General features: G+C 48.1%; 9 protein-coding genes across 9 annotated transcripts; 3 read left to right on the top strand and 6 right to left on the bottom strand.

Annotated features, from left to right (window-relative positions):
- Positions 1-513: 513 nt before the first annotated feature.
- On the bottom strand, positions 514-1,915 carry F5Y00DRAFT_255819 (RNA-binding domain-containing protein; the record flags this gene model as incomplete). Its single annotated transcript, XM_048010330.1, has 3 exons — positions 514-1,590; positions 1,655-1,818; positions 1,879-1,915. The coding sequence occupies 3 exons, from the start codon at positions 1,913-1,915 to the stop codon at positions 514-516; spliced, it is 1,278 nt and encodes a 425-aa protein (XP_047860609.1).
- A 561-nt stretch (positions 1,916-2,476) lies between these two features.
- On the bottom strand, positions 2,477-3,648 carry F5Y00DRAFT_188895 (uncharacterized protein). The gene is made up of 2 exons (XM_048005132.1): positions 3,500-3,648; positions 2,477-3,402 (listed from the first exon to the last, which is right to left on the bottom strand). The coding sequence occupies exons 1-2, from the start codon at positions 3,541-3,543 to the stop codon at positions 3,039-3,041; spliced, it is 408 nt and encodes a 135-aa protein (XP_047860610.1). The 5' UTR covers positions 3,544-3,648; the 3' UTR covers positions 2,477-3,038.
- A 753-nt stretch (positions 3,649-4,401) lies between these two features.
- Positions 4,402-7,082, top strand: F5Y00DRAFT_188909 (RabGAP/TBC). The gene is made up of 7 exons (XM_048005133.1): positions 4,402-4,605; positions 4,666-4,681; positions 4,789-4,798; positions 4,866-4,985; positions 5,044-5,513; positions 5,571-6,436; positions 6,488-7,082. The coding sequence occupies exons 1-7, from the start codon at positions 4,561-4,563 to the stop codon at positions 6,740-6,742; spliced, it is 1,782 nt and encodes a 593-aa protein (XP_047860611.1). The 5' UTR covers positions 4,402-4,560; the 3' UTR covers positions 6,743-7,082.
- Positions 7,083-7,239: 157 nt separating this feature from the next.
- F5Y00DRAFT_255821 (NADH oxidase) lies at positions 7,240-8,799 on the bottom strand (the record flags this gene model as incomplete). The annotated part of the gene is made up of 2 exons (XM_048010331.1): positions 7,240-7,288; positions 7,532-8,799. 2 exons carry the CDS (start codon positions 8,797-8,799, stop codon positions 7,240-7,242), a joined length of 1,317 nt encoding a protein of 438 aa, XP_047860612.1.
- Positions 8,800-12,031: 3,232 nt separating this feature from the next.
- Positions 12,032-13,684, top strand: F5Y00DRAFT_188959 (branched-chain amino acid aminotransferase II). The gene is made up of 2 exons (XM_048005134.1): positions 12,032-13,262; positions 13,334-13,684. Exons 1-2 carry the CDS (start codon positions 12,156-12,158, stop codon positions 13,505-13,507), a joined length of 1,281 nt encoding a protein of 426 aa, XP_047860613.1. The 5' UTR covers positions 12,032-12,155; the 3' UTR covers positions 13,508-13,684.
- A 966-nt stretch (positions 13,685-14,650) lies between these two features.
- Positions 14,651-14,958, bottom strand: F5Y00DRAFT_266314 (uncharacterized protein; the record flags this gene model as incomplete). Its single annotated transcript, XM_048011924.1, has 2 exons — positions 14,651-14,713; positions 14,779-14,958. The coding sequence occupies 2 exons, from the start codon at positions 14,956-14,958 to the stop codon at positions 14,651-14,653; spliced, it is 243 nt and encodes an 80-aa protein (XP_047860614.1).
- On the bottom strand, positions 14,914-15,771 carry F5Y00DRAFT_189023 (uncharacterized protein). The gene has a single exon (XM_048005135.1). The coding sequence runs from the start codon at positions 15,640-15,642 to the stop codon at positions 14,998-15,000; it is 645 nt and encodes a 214-aa protein (XP_047860615.1). The 5' UTR covers positions 15,643-15,771; the 3' UTR covers positions 14,914-14,997.
- A 361-nt stretch (positions 15,772-16,132) lies between these two features.
- Positions 16,133-17,141, bottom strand: F5Y00DRAFT_273608 (phosphoglycerate mutase-like protein; the record flags this gene model as incomplete). The annotated part of the gene is made up of 3 exons (XM_048013212.1): positions 16,133-16,715; positions 16,775-16,996; positions 17,058-17,141. 3 exons carry the CDS (start codon positions 17,139-17,141, stop codon positions 16,149-16,151), a joined length of 873 nt encoding a protein of 290 aa, XP_047860616.1. The 3' UTR covers positions 16,133-16,148.
- Positions 17,142-17,591: 450 nt separating this feature from the next.
- Positions 17,592-19,608, top strand: F5Y00DRAFT_273611 (HET-domain-containing protein; the record flags this gene model as incomplete). Its single annotated transcript, XM_048013213.1, has 1 exon — positions 17,592-19,608. The coding sequence occupies one exon, from the start codon at positions 17,592-17,594 to the stop codon at positions 19,506-19,508; it is 1,917 nt and encodes a 638-aa protein (XP_047860617.1). The 3' UTR covers positions 19,509-19,608.
- Between the last annotated feature and the right edge of the window lie 152 nt (positions 19,609-19,760).

Below are 19,760 nucleotides of genomic sequence, written 5' to 3' on the forward strand. Positions count from 1 at the left end.
TATTGATTAGAGGTCAAGAAGCCCCTTTACATACAGTCGGGTTGTCCATGCACCATGGGACGGCACAAAAAAAAAAAAAACAGTTGCGAAGCCAATAAGCCAAGGCGGAGGCCCCTAAGTTGCGCCGTGCCGTTGCTCGACATCGAACGGATCTCCCCCTATTCTCTATCTGCAAAAGCCCAAGACGGCCAACATTATATCCTCGAGTAGTAGCTGCCACCGATTGCAATACCATAATAAAATGTGTTGTGTAATGAGTACAGGCGAAATGACCGATCCGAGTATGTGTTAAAAGTCATTTGCAATATTCGCAAGCTATGAAGAAAAAAAAAGGCTGCTTGCAAGAATGTGTGGCGGCAATTATCCATCGTTTCCAATGTAGGGGATTTTTCATCAGATTTCATCCACTCGTGAGCTCGTGAAAGCTTGTCCTGGAATTTCCCTCGCTCCTAACTAAGTACCACCGTGACGAGCCAGCAGGCCGTGGAACGTCTTGGCCCTTTCCTAGCGTCGCTAACGGCCATAAGGATGGAAGCCCCGACTGCCACCGCCACCTCGTCCTCCGCCGCGGTAATTTGCACCCGGCTTGCCAGCATTCTTCGGACCCTTGGGCGCGTCAGCCGGTGGAGCGTGATTGGGATCGACCGGAGTCGGACTCTGCTGATGAGCGCCCCTGTTTCGGTGGAAGCCTCCACGACCTCCTTGGTTGAAATTGGGCTGAGGCACATCGTCGTACATACCCTCCCACGAAGTCGGATCCGCGCCGCCCACATTGCTGTTACTATAGCCTTGGTTATATCCCCCTCGGCCTCCACGTCGACCTCCGCCGCCACGCGGGGCAAACATTTGTTGCTGACTGTTGAAGTCGTTGAATCCTTGCGAGCTTCCGTCACCTTGACCCTGACCCTGACCAGCACCTCCGCTGCCCATCATCTGTTGCTGCATTTGTTGCTGCATCTGCTGCATCAGAGCCGGGTTCATATTGGGAATTCCTGCCATCGGGTTGTTCTGGCCAGTTTGGCCGCCACCTTGGGCCATCTGCTGCTGGAGTTGCTGCATCTGTTGCATCTGCATCATTTGCATCATGGCAGGGTTTACGGCTCCCATGCCCATACCTCGGTTCATGACCATTTGCTGTTGCATCATAATGTATTGTTGCATTCGCTGCATATATTGAGCCATGACTTGGGGGGTCATACCTCCTTGGCCCATCTGGCTCGCCATCTGAGCCTGGGGACTGCCCTGTTCTTCCATACCGCCTTTCCTGAACTTGCCGCGTCTAGAGGCTTCCTCCTCCTCGCGCATGTTGCCTCGTGGCTGCGCCTTCTTGACCTCGATAGGCTTCCCGTGGATTTCCAGGTGAGTGCTGAGGCAAGCGTCAACACCAGCTTCACTCTCAAACGTGACGAATCCAAAGCCTCTTGGGCGACCGGTATCTTTGTCCATCATAAGGGTAGCGTCAACAACCCGGCCAAACTGGGCAAAATAGTCTTTGAATTCCGGCTCGGTCGTCTCCTGGCTGACGCCGCCGACAAAGATCTTGCTGGTTTTCTCCTGTTCATCTCGTGGGATAGCTCGCTTCGGATCGATCTAGGCTTGTAATTAGTACTCGAGCATTGGAAATAGCCTTTGTAGAGGACTTTATTAGACTCACAATCTTTCCGTCTAAGAAGTGCTCCTTGACCATAACAATGTTCACTGTCTTGGGATCCTTGAAGGTGAGGAATCCGAATCCTCGCGATCGGCCTGTGGCACCATCTCTCATCACTGTACATTCTGTCACCTCGCCGAACTGGGAGAAATAATCGCGTAACGACTCTAAATGGTGAATATTAGCATGGTAAGTCGAACGAAGCCACAAGTGTACCTTTTACTTACGATCAGTTGTTTCCCAGTTGAGACCACCGATGAACATCTTCCTACACAAACAGGATAGTTAGTATCCATTACACCAGGAATAATTACGAATTATGAAAACGCATTTGCCGAATGCCAAAGACAAATCAGTGTATGCAAAGCTTTGAGCGAAGGCGATTGCCGCTTGGCAAACATACTGAGCTCCCATGCGGCTCGCCATAATCCTGGATAATCGATCCTTTAGCCTTGGATTATTTTGGTTAATATGTTTGGCTGCCTGATCGGAAATTTGAATGATAGGTGCATCTCTGTCTAAAGTCTGGCCACTGGCTTCAGATCCTTCGTTATCAGAATTAAACGGGATGTAATCCTCCTCTTTAGCCTTAGGAGCGTCCATAGTGACTGATGTGATGTACGCGAAAGTCTGAGGAGTTCAGATAAAGTAACGATGCATGGGCCAGCGGTGTGTAATCTCTGATAATCTGAGAAGCAAGTCCTAAATAGCACTGCTCGACAGAAATAGAACAAGGCAGGTGATGTCTGAAATGTCGAATAATTTTGTTTTCGTCTCTTTGCTATCGTCAAGCTAGGACATAACTTCGAGCGCTATTCGCTGCCAAATTTCTTGTTACAGCCTTCCAGAGTAATAGTCCCTTTTGAGCTTTATGAGCCTATTTCTGACGAGTGGCTACGGAAGGCAGTAAGTGTTTTTGTACTGACTATGGTCGAACTTTTATCGCTGGCCTTTCTCTTTTTTTAAAAAAAAGGTAGAGTGATTCCTCCTTAGGATTCCTCCTTAGTCTTCACCCACTACTTCTTTCCCACGATGCACCTCTTGAGATCCGGGCGACTGGCGTGCTTCCCTCTGGCTATGTATCTGAGAATATTGACCGACTTGGCAAGTCCATTACTAGATTTTCCCTTCGGAGACAGCTAGCGAGATAGAAACCAGTTCTCTTGCCCACCAATGTCCCCCCGGCTAAAAGGCCCTAGGATACTCAAGCGCATGTCCTTTTGATTGTCAAATGTCTAATGAGGAATCATTTCCCAAGTCAAACGTCCCGAGCATCATACTATGCTCGAAACATTGTCTGATCTGGCGTTCAGGCATTGGCGAGACGTAACAAGGCTCTAAATGAGCTATGCAACTAATAGAAACAAACGAATCTAAACAAATCTACTTACCCATCCTCCTTAGCACTAGCACCTCTAGCAGCATGGTATGCGGAAGCCGAATCATCTTGTTGAGGTTGCGCAACAGTGACCGCACCACTCGGGCCATTGCCTAAGTTGAAATCCACATCATCGTCATCCTCGTAGTTCTCATCTTGATATTCTTCACCATAGCCGTTCTCCTCAGCTGCGTAGGCCATTTCGCTATGTGCCTGATCGATCTCGTGATGGCTGGGTTCCTCTACGGATTGCTGAACGTTCTGGGGGGTAGGAGTGGGGATATGAGCAGTAGGGGCTTGTACTGCCGGAGCTGTTACTGCTGCTGCTGCTGCTGGTAGCGGCGGCGCGGCGGAAGCATTGTTGTCGTCGTATCTACGAAAGATCAGTAAATTTATAACAAGTACATACTAGTTGATAGAAAAATGCTAGATGCAACATCACAAAGCACGGGAGCGCAGGTTAACCATACAGATCAGCAAAGAGGTCATCCTCAAAGTTCTCCGTCTCGGCCATGTTGGAAGGCGTTGTTGACTCGAGCTGATAGACGCGATCGCAAAAACTCCAAAGTCGCGAAGCAGTAATCGACTTGGATTCGACCTAAAAGATTGAACCAGGAAGATTGGGGTAGTGTATCTAGCTCAATCGGTCGGCCATATAGTCCGTCTCAAGGGAAAAATATGAAAGAAGCTGTGATATTAGTTAAATTTAGAAAGAAAAAAAGGTGTTAAGGAAGGACCAGTGGAAGAATGGTTGAGGAGGTGTCGATGGAAAAGAATTGCAGCCTCCTAGTTAGAATGGATGTACGCTGTGAGAAAGTCTTGAGCCAATAGGAGACGCGAAGTAGGCGGCAGGCAAACTCCATTTTTAGGTTAGTTACATATGTAGGTACGTAGGCACGTATCCGCTAGAACCACTATGCCTACATCACTGCCTCAGCACCTACCATTTAGACTTTGTAGCTGATGAACAGTGTGGGGCACGGAGTCACTATTACTAGTATTCAAGCCACACCTACCCTTTGAATTTGTAGGTAACTACTAGATACTTTGTTTTACTTTAGATTCTTTCATGATATTGATCTCGCTCTACGGCAAAATCTGACATTTTGTACTCTATATAAATACTGGGTATATTAGCTTCCTAGTCAATATATACCTAGGTATTGAAGAATGGTTTATGGGAATTAGACATGTACATAATGTATGTATGTAGGCATAAACTTAGCTAGTACCAACACTAAATCATTCGTAGTAACTGCCGAGGCTAGAGCTGTGGCTTTCCAGTCAAACATTATCGAGGGGCATTATAGGCTAGGTATGTAGGTACCTGTAGCGCTGCCATTGTCAGGTTAGCTCTAACAGTTCGAACGTACCTGGACCTATACTCGCCTTTTATGATGTTAGTACCTATGATACTCTCAGCCTTTTAATTGTTTTACTACCTGAACCTTTCTTAAAATCCAAACTGGGTGAATTACACCCTCCTAACAACAATGCGGCTGTGATTTATTCCAGAATAAATTCCGTTGCTATGTTTTCATCCTCGGGAAGCGGCAAGAAGCCGCCGTCCCAACAGGTAAGCTCTCTTCGAGGCCAACATCTAAGGAACATTGTTTTTTAATTGACCATGACGTAGGAAATGATTCAAGTCGGTGAGTACCATCATCTTATTATTCAACAGTGTCTCGACGCGCTCATATAGCGCCTGTATTAACTTGAAAGAGACAAATTTACTGACTTGTGTCTCTCTACTTGACAGACAGGTCAGAGTAGGTTTACTTGTCGCTTTTTGTTGACGAAAGTCGCCCCAGGGGTTGTTTGCTAAGCTCGGATTAGGTCGACCTCGCCGTTTTGGCGTGTCCAGAGAGAAGGCGCCGCAAAGAAGACAGGCCGGGACCCTAATATAGTAGTAGGAGCTTCTTATTCACATGCCGACATGCTTAAATTCGATAATTTGTACGTCCATGAGCTCTCTCTTTGTGTGATCTTTCGTTAACTTGGCGCGCCACGTTAGGAATCTCTCTGGCTCCTCCTCCCGACCGAGATCTCCTCCAACTTCTTCGCCACAGAGAACTCGAACGAGCGATGTTAGCTCGCCGCCACCAAAGCATTCGTCTGGTCTATCATCGCCCCCACTGAAGTCTTATTTTAGCTTCTTGTCGAATACAAATCAAGATTGGGATGTTGGAGACCCCGAAGTACCAAACGGAGAAGATATGCTTGGATACGAAGATGACGATGGGGATGACTTTGGCCTCCCAAGCTTGTCCAACATGCAGCGACGGAGTCGACGAGCCGCAGCAGCTCAGACTGGTAGCTCTTCGCACGTCCAATCAACACCTCTAGACGCGGCACTTAGCTTTTCGCAAAGACGTTATTCAAATAGTGCCGACATAGCCATAGAACGACCAACACCTACGTATCCAATGCCCAAGAAAAGCGAAGGGAAGATTCTCAGACCACAATATAAAGATATTCTAAAAGGTACCATCCACTCGGTACTTATACTTAAATATTGTTTCGGTAGCTAATATCATTTAGACCCGGCCAATGCTCTACATCTTATCGATCACCCCACAGCCCCAGCCAATGCGACACCCAAGGAAACAGACGCAATTAATTCTCGTATAACAAAGATCAACAAGTTCAAAAAGATTCTTCAGGCCAGCACTATACCGTTAACGGACCTTAGAGCTTTAGCATGGGGTGGTGTTCCTGAAGAAGTCCGAGCTATGACATGGCAACTCTTGCTGAGCTATTTGCCAACTAGTAGCGAAAGACGCGTTGCGACACTGGAACGGAAGCGGAAAGAATACCTTGACGGAGTACGTCAAGCTTTCGAACGGGGCGGTACTAATCCTGCTTCTAGTGGCCGGTCTAGAGGTCTTGATGAAGTAATATGGCATCAGATTAGTATTGATGTTCCCAGGACGAACCCCCACATCGAACTCTACAGTTATGAGGCGACACAACGATCGCTAGAACGGATACTATACCTCTGGGCAATTCGCCATCCCGCAAGCGGCTACGTACAGGGTATTAACGACCTGGTAACTCCTTTCTGGCAGGTTTTCCTGGGCACTTACATTACGGATTGTAATATCGAAAGCGGCATGGACCCGGGGCAATTGCCCAAAGCAGTTCTCGATGCGGTGGAAGCCGACTCTTTTTGGTGTCTAACGAAATTACTCGACGGAATCCAGGACCATTATATCGTTGCCCAGCCTGGCATTCAAAGACAAGTTGCTGCGCTTCGGGATCTTACCGCTAGGATCGATGAAGGACTCGCAAAGCACCTTGAAAACGAGAACGTCGAGTTTATTCAATTTAGTTTCCGCTGGATGAATTGTCTCCTCATGAGGGAGATCAGCGTACGGAATACTATTCGGATGTGGGATACATATCTGGTATATTTCCTCGTACCCTGATTAAGCAACCTCCCTACTAACTGCATTTAGGCCGAAGAACAAGGCTTCTCCGAATTTCATTTATACGTGTGTGCGGCATTCCTAGTGAAATGGTCGTCCAAACTAGTAAAAATGGATTTCCAGGAAATAATGATGTTCCTACAGGCATTGCCCACTCGGGACTGGACCGAGAAAGACATAGAACTTTTGCTTAGCGAAGCTTACATTTGGCAAAGCCTATTCAAAAATTCCGCTGCTCACTTAAGGGGAGGTCCGAGTCGAGCCCCGACTAATCTACAATTATAGTAGAACAAGCAGCCTCGCTGTATATAAGAACACGGATCGTCACTATAACTGGTCACTTTATTATTGGGCCCTCTAAGACTAAGGAGAGCGTTTATCCGCCTCTCAATAATCACGTTTTGATTGGGTATAAGGCCCAATATTGACCGATACTAAAGCTTGGCCGCTAGAAACAAATACGATTCGGGACAGTCCATAACATCCGTGGCTCCAATGGGAGAAGTTACGGGTCGCTCGAAACACTTGGGGTCAACAGTATATCCGTGTTTGTGTTGAAAGGCCAACTTGTGGTAGTTAAGTGTTGGAGTGCTCTACTAGAGAACCCCGGTCCTCGACCTGCTCCTTTGGAGCGCGGCCGTTCCAGCTATAGGCTTTTGCGGCTATAATGACTGACGACTACAAATATTGCCATAGTGCGAGACGAACGCTGCAAGGAACCAGTGACATAGCCGACCATATGTATTTAATATGAGCAGGCATCTTAAATCAACAGGATATAACTAGTACAAGCCCGTACGCGTAAGATAGTCTTCTTGGACTATACAATAACTGCCAGTCGCGCAAGAAGTTTATGCAGGCATATTACCATATAGGACGACCACTAATTCTAGGGTAATGCTGGCTTCGAATAATGATATCTAAGAAAAAGAGTCTAATTAGGTACTGCCAATGCCCCCCTGAGCTCAAGATATCAGTGGTTGTATAGCTCCATAGGGTTTCGTCGACACCCCTTCGATCCTAACATGGCCAAGTACCTCTCTCTTTGATATCGTCGGTAGCGCCACAACCCACTTCCGAAAGCCCTCGAGGAAGGCATCTGCTGCGACACGGTCCGACGGATCGACCGGATCTTGGTTGAGGCTTATCTGGCGCATATGAGCACCAGCCAGCGAAGCACCATGCGCCCAGGAGTTCTGCTCGCCAACGACGTTTGTATCGCCCACCAGCGGCTTGATACACCCCTTACACCCATGCATCAGCACATCTAACGGTAGCCTCGGCTCCGTCGTACTCGGGCGTCCCAGCCCAACTCCATCCAACCCGCTCGCTAAAGCATCTACCATCGCCCCGACCGTCCGTATCCCGCCTGTTATAAAGCACCGCGCAAGAGACACATGCGGTACTATGAGCTCCGCAAACTCGATGAAGAAGGCCTCGCGCCGCCTAGTACTCTCCTTCTTGTGGTGCCAGGCTGGCGCCTCGTATGTGCCCCCGCTGAGCTCTACTAGGTCGAAGCGGTGCGCTTCTAGTAGCTGGACTAGATTTGCTGCTTCTAGGGGCGCGAACCCGCTGTCTTGGAACTCGACGCTGTTGATCTTGATGGTGAGCACGAAGCCGGGGCCTGTGACGGCGCGGATTCCGTCGGCGATCTCGGTGATTAGACGCGCGCGGTTCTCGAGTGTGCCGCCGTAGGCGTCGGTGCGCAGGTTCGTCGTTGGGGAGAGAAATTGCGCGAATAGGTACCCGTGCGCCGCATGCAGTTGGATTCCGGAGAACCCGGCGCGCTCGAGGTATACGGCTGCGTGGATGAAGGAGGCTTTAATAGCGTGGATTTCGTCTGCTGATGCGGCGTGCGGCTTGCCGTAGTGGAACATGGCGCCGTATCCTTTTGTTAATTGTACGTCTGATGCGGAGACGGGGTTAGGTTGATGTTCCTGCGCGGTTTGCCGTCCGGGGTGGTTTAGTTGCCCTAGGAATACGGCGCCGCCGCGTGTGCCGGCTTTGGCGAGGTTTTGGTATGCTTCGAAGCGTGGGCCTGAGAAAGGGTCAGAGGGGGTTATGATCATGTTCCCGGGCGCTTCGAGGTGCGTCGTGTCCACGATGATGTTGCCCGTTACAATAGTGCCCCAGCCGCCGTCGCCCCAGTGCCCGTAGAGGTTGCATAGTTGGGTAGTTGGTATGCCGCTCGCGCTCATGTCGTCGGGATCCCAGGTTGCCATGCGTTCTGTCATGGCGACTTTCATGAAACGGTTGGGGGCGACGGCGGAGGAGAAGGGGAATGTGAGGGGTGCGCCTAGAGGTGACGGGTCGACGTCACGGCCGGGGTAGCGGGTTGACATTGCGATCGACTTGGCTTACGAGTTGAAGGCGTTAGATTAGGCAGACTTGTGAGGTCTCAGATAGGTTTATAAATCACAGTTTCTATTTTTGTGTTGAAATAGGACCGTCTTGATCGAGACACAGCGACGGACTTGTGTATCGTGTAATTACTATTCATTGAATCTACTCGGTGTATTATAAGTGTCTATCTATCCAATAAATTCCATTACTGCAGATGACGAGTGTCGTAGTTGAATCGCGTGGGGCCAAGCGTCCCTTATCCCGTGAACCCGGAACTGCCTGAATGCGTTCGATGGACTGCTGGGACCCCCTTTTCGGCAATATTGTCCTGGGTGCGGCTCTGAGAGCTGCGGGGAAGGTCTATTTATGAGAGGCTTTGGAACTTATAATATACGATAACCTACTGCGATTGTTCAACTTGGATGTAAATAGAAGATGGTTTGAAGCTAAAGACATATTTTTGGTGCGTAAAGAATTCCAACCAAATTAGGAGACGTATGTTTATTAGATTCACTATTAGACTTATCGGTAAGAGTCTACGATAATCATGTATGATAGTCTTGAGTATGCTATAGTTTGAATGTGAACTTAACTATCGTTGAATATCAATGTTTATTGCCGTATTAGATCGAGTCTAGACTATTTCAATTGGTATAGATGCCCTACAAAGGTACATACGTAGGTACGGATACGCATTATCCAATAGAAGCCAAGACTACGTCAGCTTGCTTTGCGAACAGCTTCCTTTTACGGAGAGGGTAGCAATCGTGATTGGGTTCCTCCTTGGTACTGTAGTATACAGACAATAATCTCCGTACTTATCCTGGGATCATAAAGGCTATTGCGATTATGCTACGGGGATACGCAATTATTTGACGGCACACAAATGCTACTTACCATTAATATGGTGTGGACCCTTATTTTTACCTCGACTTTGTTTGGAATAACGCTGCTTTGATGATATGGCTGCTTATGTAAGTAACCGACTTATAAAGACATCGTTAATACGACCCTGACCAATACTTGGGTCCGGTCTGATTAGGTATCTATCCTCAAGAGGTGGTACCTATCCTTAAGAGGTTGGGACTGCTATGTCCGGCTTGACTATGCACGACACCGATACCCGGATCCGAATGGCCTCTCAAAGTCTCCGTAGAGGAAACACAATGCCGACTGACGTCGTTCTCGCCGCACGTCACCATGTATGGTAACCAATATATGATTACGAGGTTTGAAATAGGCGGGTATTATTGGAACGGTTAGCGTGTGGGGAAAAATTAATTCCAATAATAAAATCCGTGATGGTTTTAAAGAAGCATCTAGACTCAGTTTGAGCCGTTCACCTCGTGACCGGTAGACGTCGGTATAAGCCGGGAGTGCTAGCCAGAGGTTCTCTTCGGACCCGCCGTAGACTCGGCTATTTAAAGGCCGGCTTCTTGTCCTGGATATCTCGTAGTTATTTCTGGTTACCGACTTCGACGACGATAAACCCCGGCGAGCTATCTCTGATATATGGAGTATCTACTCTGGGCTCGGGAATGTCTGCCAAGCGCGAAGGGACGAGATAGAGCAACACAACGGAATTGCTTGATGACGATGGATCATGAGATGTTGTGGAGAGCTCGGTCTAGAGCCATGACAGAGAGACTACGTACGCAATGTATGTATGAACTGTTCAAAGATGAGAAGCCTGGTTAGTGTAAGGCCTCAATCATGTGCTCGTCCAGATAGGGATTTATAGCCTAGGTGCCCCTTGGGAATTACTCATTGGATAAACACGTCCATTATCTCGGTGGTCATCAATGTAGTCACTAAGGTAACTCGGCATAGTTGACGTATACTAATAAATATTCCAAGTACGGAATACGCAATAAGACGAAAGTATCCTACCGGGTCCAATGATAAGATAGTAATTTATGAATATGTCAAGGGCCCCCCCACTACATAGAATGTAAGACTGCTGTAGGTGGCGGTCAGATAAGGCAATGGGCGGCAATTCGCGGCTTTCCCGAAGCCACTAAGCCTTTTTTTCAACTATTCCGCAGGCCGAAGAGCGGCCCCAATTCCACGCTAAACCTTCAACTCCGTCTTTCAATCTTCACCTTTTTTTTTATTGCCGTTTAGTTTTTGATATGCAACAATTAGCTCCGGCTTCAATACTAAACCAGCCCGGGGTCAAGATGCTTGTCCATGGCATTTATTTAGTGGAGAACTCCCCGTATAAAATGACACTTACCTTTCGTTGCGATTTCGGATCCTTTATTTTCCCCTCGTCGTCTTGACTCACGAGTTGTTTTATGAATTTCGTATGAATAGTTGGTAGTTGGTAGTTGGTAGCGTCCGAGGAACGGACGTTGATCTATCCATCTCGAGCTTGTTGGCCGCCATTTCGATATCGGAAATGTTACTCGAGCCGTTTGGTAGCCGTCTGGTAACCCGTTTGCCGTCTACAAGCTTCTAACGGTTACCCGCTTGTTCGCGACAAATCAACGGCGTCATTCTGCGCTCCACTTCCCACATGATTTTCAGCCTCCGTGTGCAACCGAAGCTTTCTTTTTTCGAATTTGCAAACTCGGCCCACACCGCAACAAGTATACTACTCATGTATACTACTAGTTCCGGCGGCTGCTCCTAGAATGGGGTGGCAGCTGTGTGGGTGTTGCTTCGTTGTTCATTGTAGTGTCACCCGTGAGTACACCCACCTGACGTTACGATATGGAGATCATTAGATACCCGGGGCCGTCCATGGGCCCGTCCATATTGCATTGGTCCCAAGCTGGTGGAAACTAAGCCTACCTCGTCCCCTCCTATGGGTAGGTAGTATCTGGAAATACCTAGAATACCTACTCAGCTACTATATGCCCAGGTATCTATTTAGCTCTAGTGTATCGGTCTGATCGGTTCAATTAGTTCGATGGGGAAAATGCAGAATTTTGTATTTTCTTTATCCAAATCTGGGTAAGTCTTGGTCCGGATCCAAGGAGTACAATGACAGCGACCACGGCACAATACGCCCTTTTCATGCAGCAAACATGATGCAGAATGTGCAAGGCACAGGATCCTCTCCTCTCCTCTAGCAAGAAAGCAAAAAAAGATAATATCCCCATTGGCTATTGAGTCATCGACCCTTCTAACCTAGTAGTGTAAGTTGTGCAGGTCGACGCGGTCTAAAAGCTAGTCTATATTATTTATACTTTCCTCTTATCTACAGCCCATCGTCTATTTCTCTCTTTCTTCATTAAAACATTGACTTACAAGGACAATACCCATTATACTCTAGCGTTGCTTCCTATACTACTTCTCTGATTCCAGTTCATATCATACCTAACCCGTAACCAGTACATAACTTATAGGCATGGCTCCCTCCGCCGTCGTCCCGTCGACCGTCCACGATGGCGAGCAAGATGTAAACCTGACTGCTTCCGCCATCGACCACCGGTTATCCGAAAATGGCCAAACCGCTCCCTCGTCGAACGGACACGGCAATGGCGTATCTCAGCCAAATGTCCGAGAACTAGACGCTTCAAACATCACTTACACGTTTACCAAGGAGCCTCGCGACGTTCCTACTCCGGGCGTCTACTCCATCGACGACTCAACCATTTGCACAGACCACATGGTCACCGTAGCATGGTCAGCTAAGTCTGGCTGGGAAACACCGGAACTAAAACCTTACGGCCCCCTATCTCTTATGCCCACAGCGTCCGTACTTCACTACGCCACGGAGTGCTTTGAAGGTCTCAAGGCGTACCGTGGTTTCGACGGCAAGCTGCGTCTGTTCCGACCCGACTGCAATGCCGAGCGATTTCTCATGTCTTCGGTGCGCATTAGCTTACCATCTTTCCCTCCCGCCGAAGTAGAAAAGCTGCTCTTGGCGCTGATGGCTGTAGACGGTCCTAAATGGGTACCTCGTGACCGTCCTGGAAGTTTCATCTACCTGCGCCCGACGCTCATCGGAACCCAGTCACAGCTCGGTGTACAGGCTCCGTCGGAGGCCCTCCTCTACATCATTGCCAGCTACATGCCGGTCATGGACTCGCCAGCAGGTGGTCTAAAGCTCCACACGTCGCCGGACGACATGGTGCGTGCTTGGGTTGGCGGATTTGGATACGCCAAGGTTGGCGCAAACTACGGTCCTTCTCTCCTAGCGACGAAAGAAGCCCGCGCGAGAGGATTCGGTCAGATCCTATGGCTGTACGGTAGCGAAGGCTACTGCACGGAAGCTGGAGCGAGCAACTTCTTCGTCTTGTGGAAAACCAAGGAAGGAAAGACTCAGCTTATCACAGCGCCATTGGACGACAGACTGATCTTACCTGGTGTCACAAGGCGTAGCGTGCTACAGCTTGCTCGCGAGAAGCTAGGCGACGAGGTAGAGGTTGTAGAGAGAAGGTATACCATTGGGGAGGTATTGGAGGCTAGCACGGAAGGCAGACTGCTCGAATCTTTCGCTGCTGGTACAGCGGTAAGTTCTTTACAATATTTCCCAAATCATTGCATAAAAAGGAGACATCATGTGCTGATATTTAACCACAGTTCTTCGTCTGCCCTATTTCGCTCATCCATCACCGCGAGCAAGATATACAGATCCCTATGGGCAAGGCGGGTGAAGGTGGTCCATACACGCTCAAGCTAAAGGGCTGGCTTAAGGATATCATGTACGGAAACGTAGACCACCCGTGGGGTGTTGTCGTACAAGAAGAACATTAAGTGGCCTAATTTCCCCGACGTGCAGATGTGGCTACGCAGCTTTGCGTGCATCTACATCTCACGCCTCGGGACCCCAGACTTTCACAGCGGACGAATATTTCTGCCCGCATAATGTCTATTGGTCGAGAATCGAGAGGGGCGACAATCGTAGCTGCGAACGGACGGGCGGAGCGGGCGTGGGGAACCCTGAAGTCTCCTATTATCTTTCTACGAGGCAACTAACCTACCTATCCTACCTTAATTACACAAATCCATGTTGGCAACGCTGTATCACGATCCATAACAACACGATCGGTTCCCGCAGATCTCATTGCTGGAACATACATCACCATCGGGAGGTTTTTCCATAGAAGATGGACGGATGCATAACTGGCGTTGCGCCTCGCCTTTTCGTCTCGTTTTCTTACTCTATCTCGCGTTTCGCTTGGGCTGGGCAGGCCAGCCACCCTGCTACGGGACCACGATGCACGACGGCATATTCCGCGTTTACTAGACTTCTCTTTTACTCTTTGGTGTTTTGCTTTTTATTGAGACGGTTACTTCGCGTTGAACTAGAGTTTCCCGTCGTCGCACGGGGTATCGCATTATAGGCCTCGGCTCATGGCATATTCGTTCAACTGTTTTGCTTTAAATCATTCGCCTTCGCTTCGGACGCAGCGCGAGGATGGTACAGCGAATCGTGTGGTATAGCTAGCTTGGGACAGGATGGGCAGAGGTAGATTACACGAGTTGTGTGTAAAAAGAGCCGGAATAAAAGCGCGTTCTGTTGATAGCGGATCTAAATGCATATTTCCATTTCAAAAGAAGCTGTGCTGTGAGGAATGTTGTATTTGATTAGACTTGACTAATATACATGACAAGCAATCGGGTAGGAATGCATTTTGAGCAACGATCTATATACTGGGTGAACTCCCCACACATGGTAGTCCCGGTACGGGTAGCCAGTTCTAATGAGTTCATCCATCCATAGTAGTCCATTAATCTCACCCAAAAGTCACGATGCGTCCTATAACAGGAAGACGGGCCATACGAGCCCTCAAGCGAGTCCTCCGCCGCAGTGTTAACGCCCACCGCGCGTGCCGAGCACGCTTCACTCGACCTGTGGTAACGAGTACCAGTAATAACATATCCCGACCAACAGCCTCAGCGATTCAAGAACGAATGCAGAATGTTCCCGGCCTCCTTCTCAATCTCCTTGAGAAATTTCTAGAGCTGAATCAGTACATCGCACCCGTTTACGACTTGCGATATATCGAGCCCGTGGGACTTACCTCCTCGTACGTCGTCATCTCCTCCACGACGTCCTTGCTCGCTCTATCTAGATCCGCGTCGAATACAGCCAGAGCTTCGACGTGGGAGGCCGAGGCGGACGGCGATATTCCGCTTACTACACTGGCCCCGCTTAGACGTATCTCATCTGCAGCGCCGTCCGATCCCTTCCGCGACAGCATCTCTTCGCCGAGGTCCTCGATCTCAGCCTGAACTTCCGCCTAGGATGCCCAGAGGCCGTTGAGCTCGGCAGCGGCGGCTTCGAGTTTGGCCTCAAAGGTGGATATAGCGTCGCGGATTGCTACTGCGGCTGTGCGCTCGCGGCCATCTTCGCCGGTGGCTGTATAGTCAATTGTTAAGTCCTGGAGGGGTGAGATAAGTTTATTGAGTTGGGCCTCAAGGACGGCCATTTTTTGCCGGTTGGCGCGGATATTGGCCTCGCTTTGTGCAACTAGTTCTGCTTCGGCTTCTTCGAGGCCGGCTACGACGGCGCTGTGAACCGTTGCGCGGAGGGTGGCGTAGCGCTCTGGGATGGGAGTCAATGGGGGATATAATGTAGGAATAGTAGGCTTACCACCAAGCTCTAAGACTAGCGGAGGGTCGGGGTCGGGAGATGGGCTAAGACGTTGTCGTCGGCTATAGACGTGGCTTGGAACCTGGTCTTCTTCGTCCGCTTTTGGCCTCCTGAATTTGTCGAAAAGCGGGGCAATGGAATAATACGTCTTTCTATGTTTCTTGGGGGAGGGTGGGCGCACATCATCTTCATCGTCGTCTAGGGATAGACGACGTTTGAAATATTTCGAGGAAGCGTGAGGATTGGGCTTTAGGGGGGCCGGAATCGCATCTGGGTGTAGACGGGCAAACATTATGACGGTACAGAACTTCGGCTATATGAACTACATAATAGATGATGAGAATGATATAAAGAGGCTTCCCGGTCTGAATTTGATAAGATGTGCCTACAGCCTTCAATTCAAACATGTAGTTGTAAAAACTTGGTATGATTATGAATTGGGTTAAAGTGTAAAGTTGAGCTTATCACTGCGGGAAACTAACAATTGCTTACAAGGCAGTTACGGGTGAGCTACTGCCGCAAGTATGTATTACCTATCAAGTAACTACCACTATAGGTATATTATCTTTGCTCTTTCCTTCTTCTAGTCAGTGTCACTTTAACATAGATTAAGGGTCATTTCTATTTTGGCAAGTGCTATATTATCATACAATTACCTTGTAATTACCTAAGTACCTTGGGCAAGGACATATGTACTATGTACTCCCCCTATTCTGTGCGTGCTGGAGTTGTATAAGTCATATAAGTCACGACTCATTATTTTTACCCTAACACAAACTACGATATCTCTCTACTCACCTACGATACCTTAATTAAAACAGGCACTGTAGCGCCTGCTGATACCCAAACATCAGGATGGCCAATAACACCGTACAGAGCCCTGAGGAATCCCGAGTGTGCCGTGAATGAGAGGATGGACTTCTCATCTTCGCTGAAGATGTCACGCAGGAGCGTCCTCACTCGGTCGGCAATCTCTTCCTCTGTCTCCCGACGATCTGGCTGCCATAATTCATCGGCTTCTCTAAGGGATGGTTCGATTTGGAAACCGGGGTAATTCTCTGCAATCCAGCTTCTCGTGCTGCGACGATCACAGGTGTGCTTTCCGAAACGTTCTCGCAGATTCTCCTTGATGATAGGTTTAAAAGGCCGATCAGCTGGTACGTTGAGACCTGAATATGTGATGCTGGTCGTCGCGAGACAACGAGCAAGGGGGCTCGTATAGTACTTCTGCGGTGACGGCATTCCTAATGCAATCGAATTCCGCCAGAAGTCATTTAGTGCTTGTGCTTGCTGCTTCCCCTTTTCTGCTAGCTGAGAGTCAGCCCAAACGGTACGGCCATCGCCGTCCAGATGCGACCAATACGACTATGTGCATATGTTAGCATGGTTAAAAGCTACAAAGATTAAAAGGGGGACATCCTTACCTCCCACTCATGTCGCCCTACTTCGGCCTCCTTAAGGTTATGGTAACCTTGGCCGTGTCTGATAAGGAAAATCAACTTATACTGGACTCGGCCCTGTCCCTGATCGTTCTTATGCTCCAGGAAGCGGACGAATCGTTCCCACTGAGTCTTCTTGCCTTCTGGGTCGAAGGTTGCGTCCGTCTCATAGGCGCGATCGATAAGACCCATATTTGGTAGCGTTGTCTATATTACTATTAACTCTGCTCACCTTTTACAGATATTAGATGCTTTAGTTCCAGCTTACCGCCCGGAATTGAGGCCCGGTGGGCTCCTCGTAATGTCGGAAGAATCCAGAAACAACCTGGAACGAAGTGATATTCGTCGCCATGATAATTTTGATGTTTATATTGCTGATGGCGAGTCTAGTGAAGAAGAGGTTAAGCTGAGAAGAGGCGATACTGGATACAGAAAGGAGGAAGTCTACCGTTAAGTCTTAGGAAAAGGGAGAATAAATAGATAAGTGGTCCTTCGGTCTAAATTCCAAATCGCATTAACAAAAAAGTCGCGTAGTTTGCTAAGAATACCTGGTTCCAAAATTCAATATAGTAAGTACTTGGTGAATATCACAACTACTCAGAGATATATATAAGCGCTATCCCGTAGGACACGGTGTAGCCTTGCACTGCGCCACACAATAACAGCTCAGCTGAAGTCACACAATGACTGTGGCCTCCAAAGGAATACTGCTTTATTTGCCTCGAGTCAATCTTTTTCCAAGCAACAAAAACATCCCGAACGTACGTCATCTCGAGAACAATGGCATTCATCGACTACTGACATGTGGTGTCTCAGTAATTGTTTAACGGTAGGAAAGAGATGGAAACGACTTACTAACAGAAAGAAAAATTTGAGACATACACGTCCCGATACCGAATTTGAGACTACTTCATTAGAACAGTTTTCATATTCAACTATTCCGCTTCATATTCAGCACAGTAGCCCTGGGGCAAACATTGGAGGACCCGACCCAACCGTTATTAAAGTCACCAAAACCGTTCGACTACTCAGGATACTCCCAAAAAGAGTGAATGGGCTACTTACGTGTCGCATCCGGTCTGTCGACTTGAATGCCGGCACAACTCCAAAATACGATGCCATTTCATACACCTGGAGACTTACGACCCAAGAAGAGACAAATGAGAGAAAAGATGAAACGAGTAAGATCATAGTCTGTAACAACACACGACTCCCAGTGGAAGAAAACCTCTTCAACTGCCTGACACAGCTTGAGAAGAATGGCCGCCACTATGACCGGGACCTTTGGGTTGATGCGATATGCATCAATCAACGCGACGATTGCGAGCGCAATGAACAAGTCAGTATCATGGCCGACATATATAGCTTGGCAGAGTGTGTGATTGTGTGGCTGGGCGCTGCTGATAAGCTCACGCGAAAAGCTTCCGAATTGATAGAGCGTTTGAGTCAACTAAAGGATGATGATATGTTCACTATCAGTCCTCAAGCATTCGACAATCCACATAACAATTCACTACTGGGATACTCAAACTCTCCGGAACATTGGAAAGCACTCGCTTTGTTATTCGGGAGAAGATGGTTTACACGAGCGTGGGTGGTCCAGGAGCTCATTTTAGCTCGCGAAACAACTATCTTATGCGGTGATTGTACCTTCGATTGGGAGAAGATGGTTCGTGTCTCAGATTTTCTATCGAAACGAACATCGGCGAACACATTCAAAGAACATATCTTCGACGACATTGATCGTCATTTACTTTCGTATAAAAATCCTACGAAACTAGATGCGATCAAAAGGGATATTGATACCAGAGCCGACAACATTATCCTTCACACTCTGGTTAGATGCCGCACCTATGATGCTGAGAAGAAACACGATAAAGTATATTCATTCCTTGGCCTTGCCAGTTGTCGAAGTCTTGATCACCCCGAATTGTATCCAAATTACAATGAAAGTGTCACGAAGCTATATACTGATGTTGCTAAGTATATTCTTGAAATCTCGAAGGACCTACACGTCCTCGCACACGCCGAAGGCGATGATTTCAAACAAACTAAAGGACTACCTACATGGGTACCTGATTGGAGCGTGAGAGAAGATCTTGGTCTTAGAATTACTGGATACACCAGATACAATGCCGCCGGTATGCTGCCATGTTTCAAGAAGATCCAGAATGGAGATAAGCTAGTATTACGCGGGTTTGAACTGGATACGATTACTCGAATAGGAGAGACCAAAAAGGAGGTTAATCGTACTAAGAACTGCAGAAACTGGCTGGATATGCGCGACGAGCTTCAACGGGAGTATCCCACTACCGACTATAAAGATGCCTTTTGGAGGACCCTCCTCATCGATACAGATCCGTCTAGAACGGTACCGATAAAGCAACCATGGGAAAATGCCTTCGATATCTGGATGAAGCTCTCCGATTACGAGCCATCCGAGACTGGCAAGCAAAGAGCTGCCCAGTACGAGGCCTCTTTCACCCATTCCTTGAATCTACGCCTGTTTAGGACGGCTCGTGGAAGCTTAGGTTGCGGAACTTCGTCTTGCAAAATAGGGGACCTGGTGTGGATAGTTCAGGGCTCGAGGGTACCCCTGATCCTTCGACAAGTGCCGCAGGCGGCAACCTACGAGCTTGTTGGCGGGACGTATCTCCATGGGTTTATGCAAGGGGAGGCGTTGGGAGGACGGGAATTTCAGGAAATTACTTTGGTTTAAATGTTTGCATTTCATAATGGATATTACGATAGGACGAATTATAGATGGATGTAAAAGTATTGGCGTAACATAAGATATGGCAGAGGATTGGATACCTAGGTAGGTTAGAAACTTTGGATGGAGTATACGAAGGATGCCAATGGCAGATACGGATATATTACTTCGAGTAATAGTGTGTATTTTCGAATCTAATATTTTCTTCCCACCGTACATCAAGACATACAAGAAATGAATGGGGCCTGATGTGATAAC

Source organism: Daldinia vernicosa (assembly GCF_022497035.1).
Source record: "Daldinia vernicosa strain CBS 139.73 unplaced genomic scaffold F5Y00scaffold_69, whole genome shotgun sequence".
In the NCBI taxonomy this organism is placed as follows: Eukaryota; Fungi; Ascomycota; class Sordariomycetes; order Xylariales; family Hypoxylaceae; genus Daldinia; species Daldinia vernicosa.

What these genes read in the sequence shown, in the direction of transcription:
- F5Y00DRAFT_188909 (XM_048005133.1), top strand. Translation starts at nt 4,561, where the DNA reads ATGTTTTCATCCTCGGGAAGCGGCAAGAAGCCGCCGTCCCAACAG. An exon ending in ATATAAAGATATTCTAAAAG is followed by an intron (nt 5,514 to 5,570) that starts GTACCATCCACT and finishes AATATCATTTAG; the next exon opens with ACCCGGCCAATGCTCTACAT. An exon ending in GGATGTGGGATACATATCTG is followed by an intron (nt 6,437 to 6,487) that starts GTATATTTCCTC and finishes AACTGCATTTAG; the next exon opens with GCCGAAGAACAAGGCTTCTC.
- F5Y00DRAFT_189023 (XM_048005135.1), bottom strand. Translation starts at nt 15,642, where the DNA reads ATGTTTGCCCGTCTACACCCAGATGCGATTCCGGCCCCCCTAAAGCCC.
- F5Y00DRAFT_188959 (XM_048005134.1), top strand. Translation starts at nt 12,156, where the DNA reads ATGGCTCCCTCCGCCGTCGTCCCGTCGACCGTCCACGATGGCGAGCAA. An exon ending in CTTTCGCTGCTGGTACAGCG is followed by an intron (nt 13,263 to 13,333) that starts GTAAGTTCTTTA and finishes ATTTAACCACAG; the next exon opens with TTCTTCGTCTGCCCTATTTC.
- F5Y00DRAFT_188895 (XM_048005132.1), bottom strand. Translation starts at nt 3,543, where the DNA reads ATGGCCGAGACGGAGAACTTTGAGGATGACCTCTTTGCTGATCT. An exon ending in GATGACCTCTTTGCTGATCT is followed by an intron (nt 3,403 to 3,499) that starts GTATGGTTAACC and finishes GATCTTTCGTAG; the next exon opens with ATACGACGACAACAATGCTT.